The sequence below is a fragment of the Zalophus californianus genome, chromosome 11, assembly GCF_009762305.2.
Source record: "Zalophus californianus isolate mZalCal1 chromosome 11, mZalCal1.pri.v2, whole genome shotgun sequence".
Classification (NCBI taxonomy): domain Eukaryota; kingdom Metazoa; phylum Chordata; class Mammalia; order Carnivora; family Otariidae; genus Zalophus; species Zalophus californianus.
The window spans coordinates 56,840,798-56,859,678 of record NC_045605.1 but is presented as its reverse complement, the minus strand read 5'-3'; the positions used below and the strand labels follow the sequence as shown (position 1 = coordinate 56,859,678).

General features: G+C 51.2%; 1 protein-coding gene across 6 annotated transcripts in view; it reads right to left on the bottom strand.

The window, feature by feature from the left end:
- Positions 1 to 6,437: 6,437 nt before the first annotated feature.
- Positions 6,438 to 18,881, bottom strand: part of ARRB1 (arrestin beta 1) — a 75,171-nt gene continuing 62,727 nt past the window's right edge. For 3 of the 6 annotated variants that reach the window (XM_027578757.2, XM_027578758.2, XM_027578754.2), the window contains exons 12-16: positions 18,420 to 18,503; positions 17,207 to 17,230; positions 14,930 to 15,000; positions 14,021 to 14,072; positions 6,438 to 12,659 (exon numbers count right to left, since the gene is read on the bottom strand). In XM_027578757.2, coding sequence (XP_027434558.1) covers positions 12,548 to 12,659; positions 14,021 to 14,072; positions 14,930 to 15,000; positions 17,207 to 17,230; positions 18,420 to 18,503 — 343 coding nt within the window. In that variant the 3' untranslated portion in view covers positions 6,438 to 12,547. The remainder of the gene's footprint in view (positions 12,660 to 14,020; positions 14,073 to 14,929; positions 15,001 to 17,206; positions 17,231 to 18,419; positions 18,504 to 18,881) is intronic. The other 3 variants (XM_027578759.2, XM_027578755.2, XM_027578760.2) reach the window with 3 other exon arrangements.

The following is an 18,881-nucleotide window of genomic DNA, read 5'->3' as shown; positions in this document are numbered from 1 at the left end:
CAGCCTTTGGAGTCCCCTCCTCCTCCCCTCCCACCCCTCCCTCACCACCCCCCTCCTCCCTCAGTGCTGCCTCAAGCCAATTCACCTGGGGCTGGCTAGTCCCTTGCAGACCACCCCAACTAACCCTTCATAGTACAGATATTTAACTTAGTACAGATGGGGAAATTGAGGCCCAGGGAATGCAGGAGCCCATCCAGAATCAGAGCAGATCCAGAACCAGGATGTCCTCGGGGCCATCCCTGTCCTGCTCTGGGTCTGAGTAGGTGGCAGGGCTGTCCTATCTCCTCACCCTGTATCTCCACCCCTCTGGTCATTGCCTCCTGCAGCCAGACCCACACCTGTGATGGCCTAGAGATGGGGGGCAGTGGGAGGGGGAAGCCAACAACCAAGGGGTGTGGAGGACTTTTCCGCCTCCATCAGCAGCTTCCAGCAGGCCTTGGAAACCTGCCTGAACCTCTTGCAGGCAGAGGCCCTGCTGGGCATCCTTCCCCGGGGAAGGGGCATCTCTATCCCTCCCTGAGAGGGGAGAGTGGTTTGCTCTGGAACCCCAAGCTCTGTGGTCCCCGGATATAAAACTCCTCCTTCCTGAGCCTCTACTTTCTGCTGAGCACCTGATGAGATGGACCAGATCCTGGAGCTGTCCTCAGTAAAGATGAGGTCACCGTAATAATGGAAGCACATGGGGCTCCTAAATAAGGGGACCAACCAAACCAGGAAACTTTGGGGAGTGAAAGAGACCACTATTAAGAATTAAATCGGGACAAGAATAATTTAGGACTGTACCAGGCTGGTGGGCCTTGGACTCCAGTGACTTTTGACAAGACTGGAGGGGAAGAGAGAAAGTGCTAGACTGCTAGACTAACTAGTCTACCAACACTAATAATAATACACTCCCAATCCTTGACCTTATCTTTGAGCCATGCTAAACACCTACTTGAACACCATTCTCCAGCTACACTGAACCACTTCGATTTTAGTAACTGAGCCCAGTGATTCCAGGCCCTGTATTTTGCTCACGTAGCGCTCTCTGCCTGAGATGCCTTCCCCATGCAGAGAGCATCAGGACAGCTTGAGTCCCCTCTGCTGTCCTAACCTCCCCTCTCCTTCCCATCACTGTACCCCCCAGACCTTTATTTGTATAGATTGGTTTTCTGGCCCCCGTTATCCACATCAGCTCAGAAGTTCCCTTCAGAGGCTGGGTCCAGTGTCCTTTTGGGTGATCCCCAGTCCTGGGGCACAGAAGGTTTATGAGCACTGTCCCTGCCCCGCAGAGATCCACAGCACCAGGGAAGAAACATCACACAGGGCTCATGGGCTCCTTCTGCTGCACTCCGATGCCCCCTCCCTTTGATTCCCATAACCTCCCACCTCACTGAACTGAGGTTGTGGTTATATAAGATGCCTGCATGGCCAGCACCTTGTTACTATTTGATAAAAGTGAGAAAACAGAAAGAAAAGGCAGCTATAGAATATGTTTTCGTGTACAACATAATTTAGCCTTAGCTTCTCAGCTTTGGCTTTTTAGTACAGTTATGACTTTCTGGCCCTCCATTTGCAATGCTTGTCCAGGGTCCTATCTGGATAACGGGGGACCCTGGCTCGTCCTGTCACAGGCCTTGGTTCCTTTACCCAGAGAGCTGCAGCGACATCTGTTGGCCAATTTGTAGCGGAGCGGAACCAGTTTTAATTTCTCTTGCATACATGCGCCATCTGCTGGTGAGCATGGGAAAGTTCCTTCTTTCATTTAGTCAACAATCTGTTCAACAAGTATTTTATAAAGTGCCTACCATGTGCTAAGCACTGTGCCAGGAAGAACCTGGGGGTTGTTCTAGGCACTTTATATATATATTAACCCATTTTAGGCTGATGACAATTCTACAAGGTAGTTATTATTCCTACTTAGAAATGAAGAAGTCAAGGCACATAAATGTGAATGATTTGCTCAAGGTCACACTAAGAGGCCAAACTGGGTGTAGAACCCAGAGCCCACGTGCTTATACCATAAATAAGCAAGACGCTTCTTATGAGGGAAATAAACAGAGATGGGGGGCAATGGGAGGGGGAAGCCAACAACCAAGGGGTATGGAGGACTTTTCCGCCTCCATCAGCAGCTTCCAGCAGGCCTCGGAAACCTGCCTGAACCTCTTGCAGGCAGAGGCCCTGCTGGGCATCCTTCCCCGGGGAAGGGGCATCTCTATCCCTCCCTGAGAGGAGAGAGTGGTTTGCTCTGGAACCCCAAGCTCTGTGGTCCCCGGATATAAAACTCCTCCTTCCTGAGCCTCTACTTTCTGCTGAGCACCTGATGAGATGGACCAGATCCTGGAGCTGTCCTCAGTAAAGATGAGGTCACTGTAATAATGGAAGCACATGGGGCCCCTAAATAAGGGGCCCCTAAATAAAGAGACCTCTGTTTATTTCCCTCATGAGAAGAGATGGGGAAGGATGTCTTTGACCAGGGAAGTCAGGCAGACCCATCTGAGAAAGTGGCTTATCCTGAAGGATGGGAAGCTCTGTAGGATCTATCAGTCCAAGCAGAAGAAACAGCGGTTGCAAAGGTATTGAGACTGAATATTCAAATGTCAGATGGGAGGTCAGTTCTGGCCAATGTCCATAGCCTCCCCTCGCCTGCCTAACTCCTTCTCAGCCTTCAAAACTCAGTTGAAGAAATTCCTCCTCTAAGAAGCCTGCCTTATTCCCCATCTCACTCACCCCAGTTTAACATGATGACTCCTCCTTAGTGCTCTCATGCCATGCCATGAGGACATGTCAACCCCATCTCCAGTATCCCTCAACAGCAATTCCAAACCTTTGTTGTCATGCCTTATCCTCCTGTGAATCTGTGAGCTCCTTAAAGGGATTATTTTATTTATCTTTGTGTCTTCAGGTCCAGCATAAACTCCAGCAAAGGGCACGTGCCCAGTAAATATTGTTTGTAGTCTGTGATATAAATTGTTTACTTTCTTTTTTGCCTTTTTATTGAGATACATATTTGCATAAAGTAAAATCCACTCTTTTGGGCTTACAGTTGATTTTGACAATCAAGATATGGAACAGTTCCATCACCCCCCAAAATCCCTCCTGTAGTCCCTTTTAGCCAACCCTCCCTCAACCCCAGCCACTGGCAACGAGTGGTCTCTTTTCGATCCTCATGGTTTTGCCTTTTCCAGATGTCATATAAATACAATCATACATATTTGTCCTTTTAAGTCTGTTTTCCTTCACTTAGCGTAACGTATTTAGGATTCATGTTTTTGTAGATATCGCTAGTTTTTCATTTTTATTGCAGAGTAGGATTCCGTGGTATCGCTGTACAATAGTTAGTCCATTCACTCTAGTTGAAGAACATTTGGGTTGTTTCCAGTTTTTTACAATAAATTTTTTTTTACAAATAAATTTTATAATAAATTAATGTTCACATACAGGTTTTTGTGAGAACATAACTTTTCATTTCTTTGGGGAATAGAACTGCTAAGTCTTATGTAAGTATGTTTAAATCTATAGGAAACTGCCAGACTGTTCTCCAAAGTGTCCATACACTTCGCATTCCCACCAGTAGTGTTGAGTGTTCCAGTCTCCACATCCTCACCAGCGCTATTTATTGAAAAGACAATTGGATTGCCTTTGCACCTTTTTGGAAAATCAATTGGCAGTATATATGCAGGTCTATTTCTTGATTCTGGATTCTGTCCCATCTAAGGTAGATGTCTACTCTTTCACCCCTACCACCTTGTCTTGATTACTGTAGCTTCATGATAATTCCTGAGATTAGGTAGTAGAGAATTCCAACTTTGTTTTTCATTTTAAAAATTGCTTGGCTCTTCTAGTTCCTTTAACTCCTCGTATACATTTTAGAATCAGCTTGTCTATATCTGCAAAAAAACAATCCTGAAGGGCTCTTGATTCAGACTGCATTGAATAAAGTCAGTTTGGAGAGAACTGATATCTTAACAGTATCGAATCTTCCAATCCATGAACATGGTAAATGTCTCAATTTGTTTAGGTCTTCTTTGATTTCTTTCACCAGTATTTTGTGCTTTAGAGATGTGCATAGAGATTAGGCACATATTTTGTTATATTTATACCTAAGTATTTCCATTTCAGTGCTGTTGTAAATGGTGCTATCTTTTTATTTGGCATTGTCTTTTTAATTTCAATTTCCAATTGTGTGATGTTATTATCCAGAAGTACAGTTGATTTTTGTGTATTGATCATGTATCCTGCAACCTATGTAGACACACTCATTAGTTCTAGTACCTTTTTGGGGTAGATTTCTTGGGATTTTCTACGTAATTATGTTTTCTGTGAATAGAGATCATTTTATTTCTTTCTTTACAATCAGTAGGCCTTTTATATCTTTCTCTTGCCTCTTTGTATCGGCAAGGATCTTTAGTAGGATGTTAAATAGGAGTGGTGGGAGCAATCATCCTTACCTTGTTCCCAATCTAAAAGAAAATCACTCACCACTACCACACCATTTCACCATTAAGTACTGTGTTAGTTAGAGGTTTTTTGTAGAGGCCCTTTATTAGATTAAGGAAGTTCACTAAGGCTTTGGGTTTTTTTTTTTAATCAAGAATGGATATTGAATTTTATCAAATGCCACTTCTGCATCTATCGAAATAATTTAGCAGCATCCCATAAATTTACTTATTTTTGTTTTCATTTTTATTTAATTCAGAATATTTTCTAATTTTCCACGTGGTTTTCTCTTTAATGAGGTTGCTTAATTTCCAAGTATTTGTAAATTTTCCAGATACTTTTCTATTATTAATGTCTAGTTATAGTTCTGTTATGGTCTGAAAATATTTTTTTTATTATTTAAATTCTTTTAAATTTGTTAAGGTATTTTTCAGGCCCAGAAAATGGTCTTTCTTGGTGAATGTTCCATGTGCACTCGAAAATGATGCACATTTTATTATTTTGAGGTGAAATATTTTATTAATATCAATTAAGTCAAGTTAATTGATAATGTTGTTCAGGTCTCCTCTACCCTTACTAATTTTCTGTCTTCTTGCTCTACTGATCACTGAGAGAGGAGTGTTGTGGATCTGTATATTTCTCCATTCAGTTCTATCGGGTTTGGATTCAAAAACAAATACTTCTCCCACATTTACGTGGGAGTGCCCTGTTTAGATGTCAGGGCACTCCTTCTCAATTGTGGTATCCAGGCCAATACGATTATTTTTATTTTTTGGATGAGAAGATTGAGGAAGAGCTGGTGATTTGCCTATTTGGCCTCAGATCTAATCCCCTGACCTTCTGCTCTGTATTGCAGGGCACCGACCATGGCAAAGCACCCTTCCCAGGATTCCTTGAAAATCTGCTTTTAATTAGATTGTTCCAAGAGTAGGCATGGGCATGAAGTTAGGGGGCAGGAAGAGAGGCGTTTTCCTCACGCTCTGCTTTGGGGAGCATCCCCAGCAACAGACGCGTTTCTCCTGTGGTCTGAATTGCTCAGATACCTTCCTCCATGTCCCTAGTTCCTCGGGGCTGTCACCCCTTATCCTGTCCTTCCACCTTACAGGTGGTAGCGGTTTCCAGTTACACCTAATCTCTGGGTTGCCTCACATCCTTCGCCGCACTTGACCTTTTAACTCTCGCAACATTATAACCAGTTTCATCAATAAAATCCCTGCTACTGAAATATGGGAAGAGGCTATTTCCCTGGACTCAGACTGATACAGACCACATGGGAAGGCAGAATGAGAGCCCTTAGCTGAAGCCTCCTGATTCAAATGTGTCTTCCCACTACCCTTCTCTGGCCTAAAGGGAGCATCAGAGGAAAGAGACCACCTTCTGGCCCACCAGGAGGGCAATGCTTTGATCTTAAAGTTACACATTATTTTAGAGGAATGTAAAAACAAGTTCTTTTTCCTGCATAATCAATTTTTTGAGAAAGCCACCTCACATTCATTGGCATCCCCCTTTTGTGTTAAGGCAGCACATTATCATTTAGAACTTTGAATCTGCCTCACATATATCCCCACTCTTCCCATGTGTTCTTCTGGAACAGGCATTGGGTAAGTCGTGGCAAAGTGAAGTGACTTCGGGGAGACCCAGCAGAACAGGAGATAAGAACTGAGCAAGACCCAGGGCTGAGACTGGGGCAGGATTCCAGCTGGAGTGGTTGGTGGTGCCAAAGGGAAGATGGGATGGCTTTAACCTGAGAAGCAAACCGGGGGTCCTCGGATCCAGTGACGTCTGTGAGGTTTGGCAACCTCCCCAAGGCCAGAAGACTGGTACATGGGGAGGGGGGGCTCTTTGACAGTTTCCAGAAGGAGGTGCAGAAACCAGGTTGGAGGTGGGGCCACAGAGAAGGGAAGACAACACCTGACCCAGCCCCAGGTCCTGTCCAATATTCTGAGGCAGTAGGGCAGGGTTTGCTGATCTAGGTCTTGCCATGAGCTAATGAGTCAGAAATGAATGCACATCCAGCATCTGTCACAAAAGACCTTTAATGGCCTCCTGTTTATGGTTCTCTTGTTCATTTGTCCTGTTAGAGTTGAATAAACTGTAATAACTTATCTGACATAATAAGGAATGCCACAGTACAACAGATAAACCTGGCAGGTGGCCCAGGAATGAGGGTGTCACAAAATAATCACTTAACAGAAGGGCTACAGACCTGGAGACCTGTCCCAGCCACCTGTCACTCCCTGCGTCCAGGATCCACAGTCACTGTGCCAGGCTGAATGCTGGCTCCCATTGGGTAGGAAGAGGCAGGTCTCCCCTAGCGTCTGTGGCTAGACCTTAACACTGAGCAGAGATGCCCCGGAAAGATAGCACATCCCATACTCATTCCCCCAAGTGCTCTGCTGATCTGCAGTGCAGGCCATGACCACACCCCAAGTTTGTGCAGCTCCCACCTCTCATAGGACACTACCTATCATACTCCCCCCCGTGACCTCTCCTTGCAGTAAGCTGTGAGGTGGGCAGAGCCTGGCACAAGCCCCATCTTACACATGGGGAAACTGAGGTCAGTGGGCTTCCCAAAGGCATAGCCGGACTGAACACAGAACACTTTCTCCCATGCCACATGGTCTGTTGTTCCCTGAGCCTCACATTTTCAGCTAGAATGCCCTCAGTGGGGGGCCCAGGCAGGATTCTGTGTCAAGGGCTGGTCCAGGTCTCACCAATGTGCCACCCCTCAGTCAGCCTGGTGGGGGACCCGGCCAGAGGGGCAGGTTGGCAGAGACTGTGGGAGACTGTGGGTGGAGGACCAGCATCTCTTCAGGGATCTTTGTGTTGCCCGCACACTTGCTTGGCACACATGTGGGAGTGGAAGCCTATTAGAATTGCTCAAGGGAAACCAGCTGCTTTAAAGGTCTCTGGAGGGGCCGTGTCCTCACGGAGGGACTTCTGTCATAACATCCTCCCTCAACATTTCTTTTGTAAGAACCTGGATGTCCATCCATCTGGCTGTATGTAAAGAGGAAGCTAAGTCTAGTTCCTCCTTCTCCCATCACGTGTCCCATAGGCCTGGATCAGGGAAGTGGGGTGCAGACACCAGTCCTGGGGTGGGGGCTGGGCCTATTTCCTTGCTCCACCATCCCCCACCCTGCATGGGCTGATATCAAGGTAAGACCCCTCCTCACTGAGCACCAGGCCCCTGCCCAAATCAAACCCAGGCCAGAGCTTCAGGGTGGGTGAGCTACAAAACCATCAAATGTGTACATGTGTGTGTGTGTGCACGTGTGTGTAAGCAAATGCTTGGGCCTGGGTCTGCAGCCCAAGGTCCAATACAAAGCCACTTTGTATTGGAATGCTAAAGCCATTCCAACATGAAAAGCAAGAAGAGAACCTGTGCTTGCTGGTTGAAGATCAAACCTCAGAACGGTGGTTTGAAGAAGCTTTTCTTCAAAAGTTTGAAGGTGGAACCTCAAGAGGCAAGACAGATAAAAGCAGAGTTGTCCTGGTGGAAGTGGGGATGGGGGAGAGCTGGAGACCTAGCCTTTGCCTCCACCCCCATCGTCCCACCTTAGCAGCCCCTGGTGAAGCTCTGTGAAACCCAGGGTTTCCACAGCACCTGGTTTGAAAACCACTGCTTCAGAGTGTCTATGGGTCATGGGTCCTGGGGACCTGTGCTTTGATTTCCCTTTCAGAGTGAAGAGTTGGGAGAGAGCGCTACGGGGGTGCTCCCCCTTCGATGGGCCTCTCATTAAAGCCACTGTGCAGGGACTCTGCAGGGGAGTGGACGAGGTGGGGACCCTGCCCCACAGGTAGGCCATTTCAGTCCTGGAGGGAGGACAGAAGCGATGGACCTGCATGGATGGGGGTGGCAAAATGCCATCAGACTGCTCAATGCAGGCTTGTGCGTGAGGGTTAGGAGAGTCTGTTTTGGTCCTTGTTGACTTTAAAAAGAGAAAAACATCAGAACAGACATAGGCCTGTGCCTGCGAGACCAAGACTGGGGCCAATGCCTTCCTCTGGGATTGCTGGAGGACGTCCAGTCCCCAGTCACTGGTAGGAGAGGCTGCCTTTGTGGGGCGCTGGAACCATGGGGAACGAACGGGTCAGCTCTCAGGGGAACGGGCCTGGGTTGCCCCTGGGCCCAAATCCCTTCCAGGTATCACCAAGGAGCATTGGCGGCTGTGCCAATCCTGGAGGGGGCCTTCTACTTAGAAGGACAATTCCTAGTCTAACTCACCCATGGGGTTCTTTGATGGAATAGTGGCTCAGCCCTCCCTGGGCCTGGAGGTGAGTGGCTCTCCGTAATCTGGGATCAGAGCCACTGGTGGGGGGGGGGGGCTAGCAGCAGCCAAGGAGCCCTGAATGCAATGGCCCCCATTCCTACCCCTTAGAACTTTCACCTGACCAGGAGCTTCCTGGCCTCTGTGGGATCTGAAAGACAGGAGATGGGGGTGGCACCAGGCCTGGGAGGGCCCAGGATGCCCCCCGCCCCCCAGCCCCATCACTGGCAATATCCATGGTATGTCTCTCTGTCATGATCACTGGGACCACTCACTATCTGTGGGCAAGGCATTCCTAAGCAATGTCCACATTTTCAAAGCCAAACGGACTGCATCTCCTCCTGGCTGACGTCTGCCTAAGTGAGAAGGGGGCAAGAGGTGACTGGCGGGAGGACGCAGCCTGCGGTGACCTTCCTGTGTGACCCTGGGCTACTGCCTGTGCAGCCATCTGCAACCTACAGAGCTGACTTTCATCTCATCTGGGCTTCAGAGTCCTTGAGTCAGGTGGGGAAGAGATTACAGTCTCGTTTTCTAGTTAGGGAAACTGAGCCCAAGAGGTTGAGTGACTTGCTCACTTACAGCTACTCAGCTGGTTGGTGACAACCGGGCTAGAGACACTATGCTTCCAGGCCAGCATGCTTTCCATGGCACCATGTGGGAACCAGCTTGTCAGCAACAAGCCGAGCAGCTGAAGCAACAGCCCCCCAACCCGGTGTGCCCACCCTCGCCGTCTGTGCTTTGAGGCTGAGGCAGCCCATGGAGTCCGACCGAATAATTCAACCCTTCTCTTCATGGGACTTCACCCTTCTTCTCATGGTTGGAAAGCTGAGGAAGCCCAGCTGGCCTCTGCCTGTAAGGTTTTCACCCAGCGCTATGCTTCTCCCACCTGCCCCGGCCGATCTCTCTAGGCCACCCACATGGGCCACTGGAAGGTACCAGTGCGGAGCTGTGGGGTCAGCACAGAGCCAATACTGTGGACTGGTGGCTGGGGCCCGGTGGGGCTCCTTCATCCCCAATTTCACTCCAAGGTCTCACCTGGCCCCGGGCAGGCTGACTCCAGATGGAGAGGGGCCCTGCACAGGAGAACTGCGTCATGGCTGGGGGACTGCCGGTGGAGTGGGGTCTGGAGCCAACCGGAAGCTTTGAAAGAAGATCTGGGTCTTTCCCTCAGGAAGAGGCCCAAGGAAAACACTGGCCTGTGCTGCACCTGGCTGGGGCAAGTGGGGCTGAACTCCAGCCTGTGCGCCATTCTCAAAGCAGTGCCTTCTAACATGGACTGAACCCACCTGGAAGGGGCACTGTTTCTACTTCACATCAAGGCACTATATGGACTAGCAGGAGCCGAGGAGCCCTGAATGCAATGGTCCCCATTCCTTCCCCCTAGAACTTTCACCTGACCAGGAGCTTCCTGGGGACAGGGGCTGCCCTTCTGCAGCCCTGGGCCCAAAGAGCAAAAGTCTAGATGGGGCTATGATGCTTCCTGCAGCTGGAGAAATTTCAGTCAAACACTGGGATAAACCCAAAAGGGTGAGTGTGGTGTTGAGGTGAAGAAGCCAGAAACCAGGCTGACAAATCTTTCGTGTGCACAGGTGAGGGATGGAGGAAGAAGCTGGTCTGTTAGGGTAGTGATCCCCCCAAATCCTAAAGGGTCTCATACCAGCCTTAAATGTTCCAGAGGAAGACACTGGAGGGCATATGCTTGGCATGTGTTCCAGCCCTTCGTCAACTCTTCAGCTGTCCAATGAGGTGTGAACTGCCAGCAAGCCCTGGTAGGGGCTGGATGCCCAGGGCACCCACAGCTAGGACCCCAGAGCTGGCCAGGAGAGCATGGCTGCCACAAGCTGACTTGAGCCTGACACGGGGTAGGGCTCCCTAGAATCGCAGCTTCATGAGATCTCAGAAGGGGAAGGGCTGGGGTGCAGTGCCAGGCTTGTGAACTAGGTACTCTCGCCATGGATAATGGTTACCCAGCCCACCCCAGGAGGGGCTGGACTGAAAAGGGTGAAGACCCCATAATATTTTGTCATCTCCTTTTTCAGGCAAGTATGAGACAGAGATAAAAGGAAGCAGGGATGGAGGAGAGATCCCCTTGCCCTGCTAAGCAATATATTTGCTTGGGTATAAGGTGAATCTTAGGGGGTCTGCCTCCACAGGGAGCTGTGAGGTACCCAAAGCCCTGTTGTAAGCAAATTCAAACTTGGTCTTCTAGAATACTCGAGCCCCATGGTCCAGCAGCATATGCTAGCTACGGCCGCAGCTTGACATCAGATGACCCTCCAGCGGCCCAAGAAGGTCCTGGGAAGGGGTGGGTTAGGAGCTCTCCATGGCCCTGCTACCTCTGGGGCTCAGTGAATCACCTCTGGAGGCAGACAGACCAGAGTCAATGGTCTGGATCTGGCTCCACCCGTCATACCAGCAGCTCTAAGGCTTACAAGTTCTTGGAGGCCAGAGCTGGGAGGTCCCTTTGTGATCATCTGGTCAAACCCTTTGGTCTTCTAGGTGAAGAACTGAGGCCGAGAGAGAGAAAGGAACTTGCCTAAGGTCACAGAGTAATTGGGCAGACAAGAACAAATACCTTTTATCACTTTCTACCTCATCATCTGCCTGCCCCGTTGCCTAAAAATGCCCCAGGTCCCAATCACACCAACACCAGCCAATGGGTACTGGGTATCCATGACACTGGGAGCTACTAGGGGGTCATTAACTCCCCAAGGAGATGAAGAGTTCCCTGCTACCCAGCAGCCCCCTTCCTTTTAGGGGAGGGCATCTTGATAGGCCATGCCACCTCCTGGGGCAGGAGGTCCTTTGACTGTGGGCATGCTGGCCTCGAGCATGCTCTCCCAGCCTGCAGGGCCAGCCCAGCTCAGCCCTGGAGAACTGTGAGGGGAGGTAGTAGGGTAGCGTTGTCCCCAGCCCCATCTGGACCTCCAGCCTGACTTCTCGGGGGACCACTGATTGCTGTTAACTCTGCAGAGGAGGGAACAGAGCAGACGCTCATCTTCTTGCTCCCAACCCCCATCTCTCAGAGCCACCCTTCAGGAACCCTCCCCCGCTCCCAGGAGCTCAGGCTCACTGTGCAGCCAGTTGGCGCTTTGTGAAGACCCCTCCCTTCTCTCTCTCTGCGTGTGTATAGATAGGACACACACATTAGATACAAGGTAGCTAGGATGTTACATCCTGATAGGACTGAATTAGACTTGGGCTTGTTCGTACAGCTTGCCTCAGACTCGGTAACTGCTGGTAAGAATGTCAGTGCAGTGGCTTTTCTCTACTCCTGGGGTCTGTGAGCCTTCACTAATGTCACTGCCAGACACAGAGGGACGCAGGATGGTGACGGAGGGGTGGAAGGGGACAGGCGTTTGGTGGGTCCAGACTGCAAAAAGGTATTGAGAATCTATCCACAGGTGTGCCCCTCCCGGCCAGAAGAGGGCGGCCCTCAGCGCAATGATCTTTCAGCTGCCAGAGCTTGCCAGCCACCTGGGGCCGCGGGCACCCTCTCATGCGTCTTGAGCCCTCTGCCCCACCCTCCCCGTTCTGCTCCCCATCCCAAGCCAAATCCCAAGGCCAGAGCCCAGATGGCCTTTCTGGGGGTCAGCAGGGAAAGGGAAGGGGCTGGAGGAGTGACCCGTGAAAGGGGTAAGGGGGGAAGGTGATCCCTGGGGCCCTGCGGGCATGGCGATGTGGGGCCAGCCCCGAGGCCAGAGGTTCACCACCGTGACCTGGAAGACTGCTGGGTGCCCCCTGGTAGGAACTAGAAGGATAAGGGGGAGGGGGAATGAGGGCAGGAAGAAGACAAATAAGCATCCTAGTGCACGAGCGCGGCTCTGGAGCTGCCCGGAGGGAGGGCCGGCCCCAGTCTATCTGTCGTGGAGCTGTGGCGAGCCAGTACCATTCTCCTCCTCCTCCTTGTCATCCTTCATGCCTTGCAGTCTCTGGCGGGCAAAGTCCTCAAACACGATGTCGTCATCGCTGGTGGGAAAGACAAGGAAAACGGGGTGTGTTTGCCAGGCAGGGAGCGCAGGCCGATCCAGAGGGTGTCAGATGGGACTCGGACTCGGAGGCCGGCCCCCGGGGTTGACCGTGGACAGAAAGGCCTGCCAGGCCGGCACATCTAGATGCCCTTCGGTGACAGTGGGACTGGTCGCATCCGGACTCCAGCTAGTTGTGGAAATACCCAGAGGGATGCACGAGTTTGACGCTCATGCCTAAGGGCTGGAAAGTGACCCAGTTCTTGAGGATTTGGGGGTGGGGGAGATATCAAACAGGGATGGAGGTGCAGTGGAGCTGGGCTGGGGCCAGAGGAAGAACTCAGTCCTACTACTGGAGACCAGCCCACCAGGAGTTTCACAGCATATTCTGAATCCCCCAGAACTGGGCCAAGAAACCCTAAGCACCCAACCAAAGAACCGCCCTCAGGAAGCATTCCTGTTTCTGCACAGGACGGTGTGGGCTTGGCTTAGCGGAAGAGAAAACCATGAATGCCCTTTCTCCAGGGAGCTGTCAGCTCACTCCACCCTGAGGGATCTTGGATAGGAGGGGGTCTGGGGGCAGCAAACCTGAATAGTGGGGCAGAGGAAGGGTAGGTGGGGAGAGGGGGTGCCTGAGTGGGGTTTCAGGATGAAGGACTTCTTCTAAGAACAGTGAGTTCTGTTCTATCATATAACATGTACACTTAGGTCCACCCAAGTCCCCCGCCCCACAGAATTCAGCCAGCCCCATGAGGTATCCTCATGGGATGACTTGCGACTCCACATCCCACATATCTCCTGGGGGACAAGGAAAGGGTGCATTTGGAGCTGGAGAGAGAAAGCTGCTTGGCTCTGGAGGTGGTTCATGAAGTCAGCCTAGGTCCTCCCCCTCTGGCCACTGTCCGGTGAGGTGATGGGGGCCTGACCTCAGGGAAATCCGCATCAGTCCTCAGGAGTCAGAAGCAACAACCCCAGAACCTTTCCCACCCCAAAGCCTGATTCCACTGGCTGGGCGCAGGCAGGGCAGGAGAGCCCAGCCCAGGGCCCCGAACCGAACCAGCCCTGTGAGAGCTGAGCAGGCACTGTGGATGGACGAACGGACTGACGGACGGACGTGCAAGGACGAGGGAGGAAGACAGACCCCACCAAGGCAGGAGGAAGAGGAACGGGCACGGAGGGTCCTTCAAGTCACATGCAGGCAAGCGGGTTGCTGAAGAGGTGAGCAGAGGCAGCTCTCAGCAACGGGTTAGACCAGCTGCTCCTCAGGGGTTAATAAGCATATATGCAAATGATCCCATCACCCCGCCCTGCCCTGCCCCAGCCCCCCGCCCCCCAAACGTCTGCAGGCAGGGTTTGGCTTACTTTGTGTCAAGTTCTATGAGATTGGTATCTACTGGCGCCTCGTTCTCTGGAACTAAACACAGGGTGGGCGGACGCCCGTGGGTTAGTGGGGAGTGGGCATGGGGGCAGGTGGGCACAGGTCCCTACCCTAGGGCAACCAAACTAAGATGGGGAGGGCTAAGGAAGAAGGGCAGTGGGGAAGAAGGGTTGGTCCCTGATCTTGAAAACACCCCCAAAGCATCCTAAAGGCAGGAAGGAGAGTCCAGGGAGGGTCCAAGGAGGCCCCAGAGGCCCGTAACAGTTCCAGAAGAACAGAAAAAACTCTGGACCCTGCTCCTTTGGCATGTTTCCTGCATGACTCAGATTTTTTCCTTAAATACATGACTTTCATTTAGTGTTAAGACAACCATTATTTTTTTTTTCACTTGCACATCTCTGAACTTGGGTATGTTTTATAATCAATGGGATTTCGTAGTTTAATTGTGGGAACATTTTTCTTTCTTTGTGGTACAGACTATAGTGTTGTCTCTTTCAACTCAAACAGTCTTAGACTTATGGAAATATGACCAATCTGGTATCACTTAATGAAAAATCATTAAGACGTGTCCAGGGGCCATCTGATCTGTGCAGCCCCTTCCCCTATGCCTGGATGCAAGACAACAGCTCCAAGCATGGCCCGTGGGTTCCCTCCACTCCCAGCCTCCCTCCCCACGGAGAAAGGAGTCAGACCTCTCCGTCTCTTGGGGGAGTCAGATGCAAATAGAGGAGTTGGGCCTCACAAAAGACCCTGGAGTGCTGAGGAAAAAGAGTGACCCTGGGCTGAAGGCTCACCCAGAGTGAGATGGGGTGATGGGGAGAGACAGCAGCTGGTGGAGAATGGGGTCAGCAACCTGGAAACTCCCACTCCAGTGACCCGCAGATCCTGCTTACCTTCACGATGTGGGGGTTCCTCTTTGGGCTTGGGGTGCATTAGGGTGAAGGGCAGTTCCACGGCCACGTCACTGAAACAAGACCCAGACCCAGTGAGCCTCAAGCTCAGTCTCAGGCTAGAAGACTCAATGCCCTATCAGTTTGAGGATTGGGGAGGGTCAGAGGAGGTAGCTCTCAGTTGAGGCAGGGAATCTGGACTCAGGCCCCAGTTCTGCCACTCCCTGAACCTTACTTCCTCTAGGAGTTGAATTAGAAGACTTTTCTGCTGCCTCCCAAAAGAAATGGAAACCTCCCTTTTCCTGATAAGGATCCCTGGATTCTCATGAGCTGAGAGGAAGCATGGGGTGGGAAAAGAATTGCCCAGGGCAGTCTGCACATTGGTGGTTCCAGAGGTGCCCTCTGCCCTCGCAGGCCTCAAACCACCACAGCCAGCCCAGCCTTCCCTAACACTGGCCTTCCAGGCTTCCTTCCTGCCCTTTCCCCCTCCCCCTACTCAGTCCCACCTCCCAACATCCCCATGAGCCTCTTGTAAAAGTGCTCCAAGGGGCCCTAGCCCCCTGCCATCTGGATGATGAACTGCCAAGGTCATTTTAATCAAATTCAAGTTGTATGGGGCAGGCCCCAGGGCTATCAACATTGTGCTTAGAGCCTTCCTTGAAGCCCTGTAGGGATGGAGGGTCTGGGTGGTGGGGAAGAACAGGGGAGGTACTGACACAGGCCAGTGCTCTGACCAGGACTTCCTTCCCCCTGGCCCTGACGAGCAAAATAATAACAAGAGCAGACACGTGGTGCTGACTCCGTGCTAAGGACTATTCTAGAGTAGCTTGTTTAATCTCCACAACAATCCCATTATTATACCATATGTACAGACTAGGAAACTGAGGCACAAGGAGGAAAAATATATTACACAAGGCCACACAACTATTAATGGGAAGTGAGAGATAGGATTCTGACTCCATAATTCACATCCTCAACCACTGAGTGACAACAGCTCTGAATTGAGGAGGTGATTCCTACCCATCGTCTGCTCTCCACTCCTAGAGAAGCAGCCACGAAAGCTCCTCCTCTCAGCTCGGGGTGAAGCCCTGCCAACTGTGAGCACCTTCAGACACAACCTCATCTTACGGACTTGCTGCCCGGGGCCCAGGTGGCAGGGACGAAGGGAGAGGAGAAAAGAGCAGGCAGGGACAGAGGCTGTGCAACCAGAAAGGTCTGTTGCCAGGCCCAGCACTGTCTGGGGGGACACTTTTACATCCTCAGGTCTCACTGAGCTCATCTGCAAAATGGGGATAACAGTACTTAACTTCTAGGAGATGATGTAGGTAAAAGGTTTGATTGAACTGTGAAACTTGTACCTGCAAGAATCAATCTTTACTTCCCCTCAATGGGGACATAGGGGGATTATTCGTAGGTTATTGAAACAATTTGGCCCCCCCTTTTTTTTTTTTTGCTTTTTGCTTTTTGCCTGCAAAGGGGATTGCTTTTCCAGGTTCACTTGGAAGAGTAAGCTAACAGAAGGGAAGAATGAGTTTGCCAACCTTTGTGAAAACCATACAGCATATGGATGGAAGAATCGGGACATTAACCTTCCAGCAGGCCATGAGTGATCAAGGGCAGGGGTAGGTCTGATTCTTCCCTGGGACCTCAGCATTGCAGCACAAGGCTGGGCACAAATCTGGATTCCGGAAATCTTTACTGAATTATATTGAACTGATGAACTCAATTGAATTAATTTCACCTCTCCAAATAGCCCGATTTCTCGGGATGAACACTACTGCCACCTTGTGACAGGAGGAGGCAAAACCACTGCACGGGGTTGCCGAGCCTGTTTTGGAAGGTGCATCGATCCAGCTGGCTACAAAGTACCTTGAGTACAAGAGCAGATCTCCGCAGGACCTCTCCCTAGCAACACATGGCCAGCAGTTAATTCTCATTAGTGTACAAGTCTGGAAGCCACGAAGCCTGCATTTCTCCAAAACAGCAGACTTGGGGGGGGGCTATTCCCCCAGATCTAGGAAGCTAACTTTGTTGTCTGCAAAGGTTCCTGTCACTTGGGTGGGACGGAAGAACGGGGCAAGGTTTATTTAAAGGAGCAACTGCATCTCCCTAGTCCCTCTGGAGAGGATTCTAGTCCCAGCACATATATGCCTGAGCCTGGCCATCGAAAGTGACTGCTAAGACTTCCAACCCAGTGCCCTACAATTCTGGACGGTAAGCCCAGTGGTCTCTGGACCTTTCGGGAAGGTGGGTGGATCAGGTTGAAGGGAGGGGCTTTACCTGGATGCAAGGTCTCCCAACAGGCTGGGTGGGTCAGAGGAGGCGGGAGAGGTGGTCAGGAGAGAGTTCAGAGAGGAAGAAAACAGAAATCATGTTCATTTACCGCCTCCCTGCCCACAGGGGTAGGACAGACCCTGAGATGAGCTCCCACCCACCTCTGTGTGGCTGTGACCTCTCATTCAGAGATACAGAAAAATGGCATTAGCCTTGCCTGGGGGACTGAAATCCAGACCCAGTTCAGCCAAACCCCCTCACAGGACACCTCGCTGAGCCCCCGGGATCCTCCTCTGCAAAGGAGACAGGACAGTTGAGCCCTGTGCGGCCTGCACTGGGGAGGCCTCTCTGATGGCAAGAGAAATCAATTTGGGATTCACCAAGGATTCCTCAAGGAAGAGCTCGAGGCAGACTGTGGGTCCTGCAGAGTCACAGGACACGGGATTTGGGATTTGTAATTCTGAGATGTGCTATAATATGCAGTCAGTCTAATGCTATTAGCTTGCAAATCTTTTCATAGACATTTATGAGTCAGACAAAAAGCCCTGTGACAAATTAGAAATCCGAATTCTAGGTTTATGACAACATGCAGGCCCCATCTGTGGGGAAAAGCTGTTCTGAGCCCCCTCCCAGACTATGCTCCGAGGAGGGAGTATGTCTGGTCCACTGCAGTGACCCTAGCACCCAGCCGATGACCTGAGGTTAGGGGAGGAGATTTCAGGAAATGTTTGGAGAACGGTTTGGGCCTCTGCTTCCCCATCTGTAAAGTGGGAAAATTCAGAACACCCCTAATCCAGCTCTGAGATTCTGAGCCCCTTTTAGCCATTTCCTCAGCAGATCAGCATGGGCATGATGAGGGGACAGAACCCTCTGGAGACCCCACAGCATAGATTCTGAGGAAGCTTGCCCCCTGCAACAACCCCATGTGCCCAGACAGGGACAGGGAAAACGAGGAGGGGTGGAGAGAGAGAGAGAGACATGGAAAGGGCAGAGGAGGGATCAAGAGCCTCTGAAGTGGGCGAGGGACAGAGGGTGGAGGAGGAGGAAAAGGAACATGAAGGAGGAAGAGAAGGAACGGGAAGTCCTCAAGCTTGGTTTACCCTCTTGGTGGATGCAGCTAAAAAGGCCCAGCAAACAGGCAGAATGGGGCAGTGGGCTGCGGGTGTTCTGGGACACCCCTTCTGCACTTAGGAGTCTTGGGCTGGGCTAGAACACTCACCCGCCCCGAGATACCACCAGCTTCACTTTCACTTTGTAGGAAACAATGATGCCCAGGATCTCCCGGTTGGCTCCTTCCCTCAACCTGCAACGTGACATAGGGAAACCGGTTCACGGATGATCGCTGGGTGGAAGAGACACGGCAGGGGTGGGGTGCAGTGGGGGCAGTGGCCATCCGTCCCTCTCCTAGGCCACTCAGCCACCAGGTGCAAACGGAGCCCAGAATATGAGAATGGGAAGCTTTGCCCTGAGTGGGTGGGAACCTGGAGCCCTGGGTCCCCTATCTGGCCATGAAATTCACTTGCCGGGCACACCTGATAAGCCCCTTTCTTCCCTGGGCCTGAGTCCCAGCAGCTTGGGGAGGGGTGCACTCTTTCTACCCTTGGACGGATGGATGGATGCTGCCTCTCCCACTACTCAGCAACCCGTGGGGCACAAAGGGCTAGACAGGGAGACCAGAGAG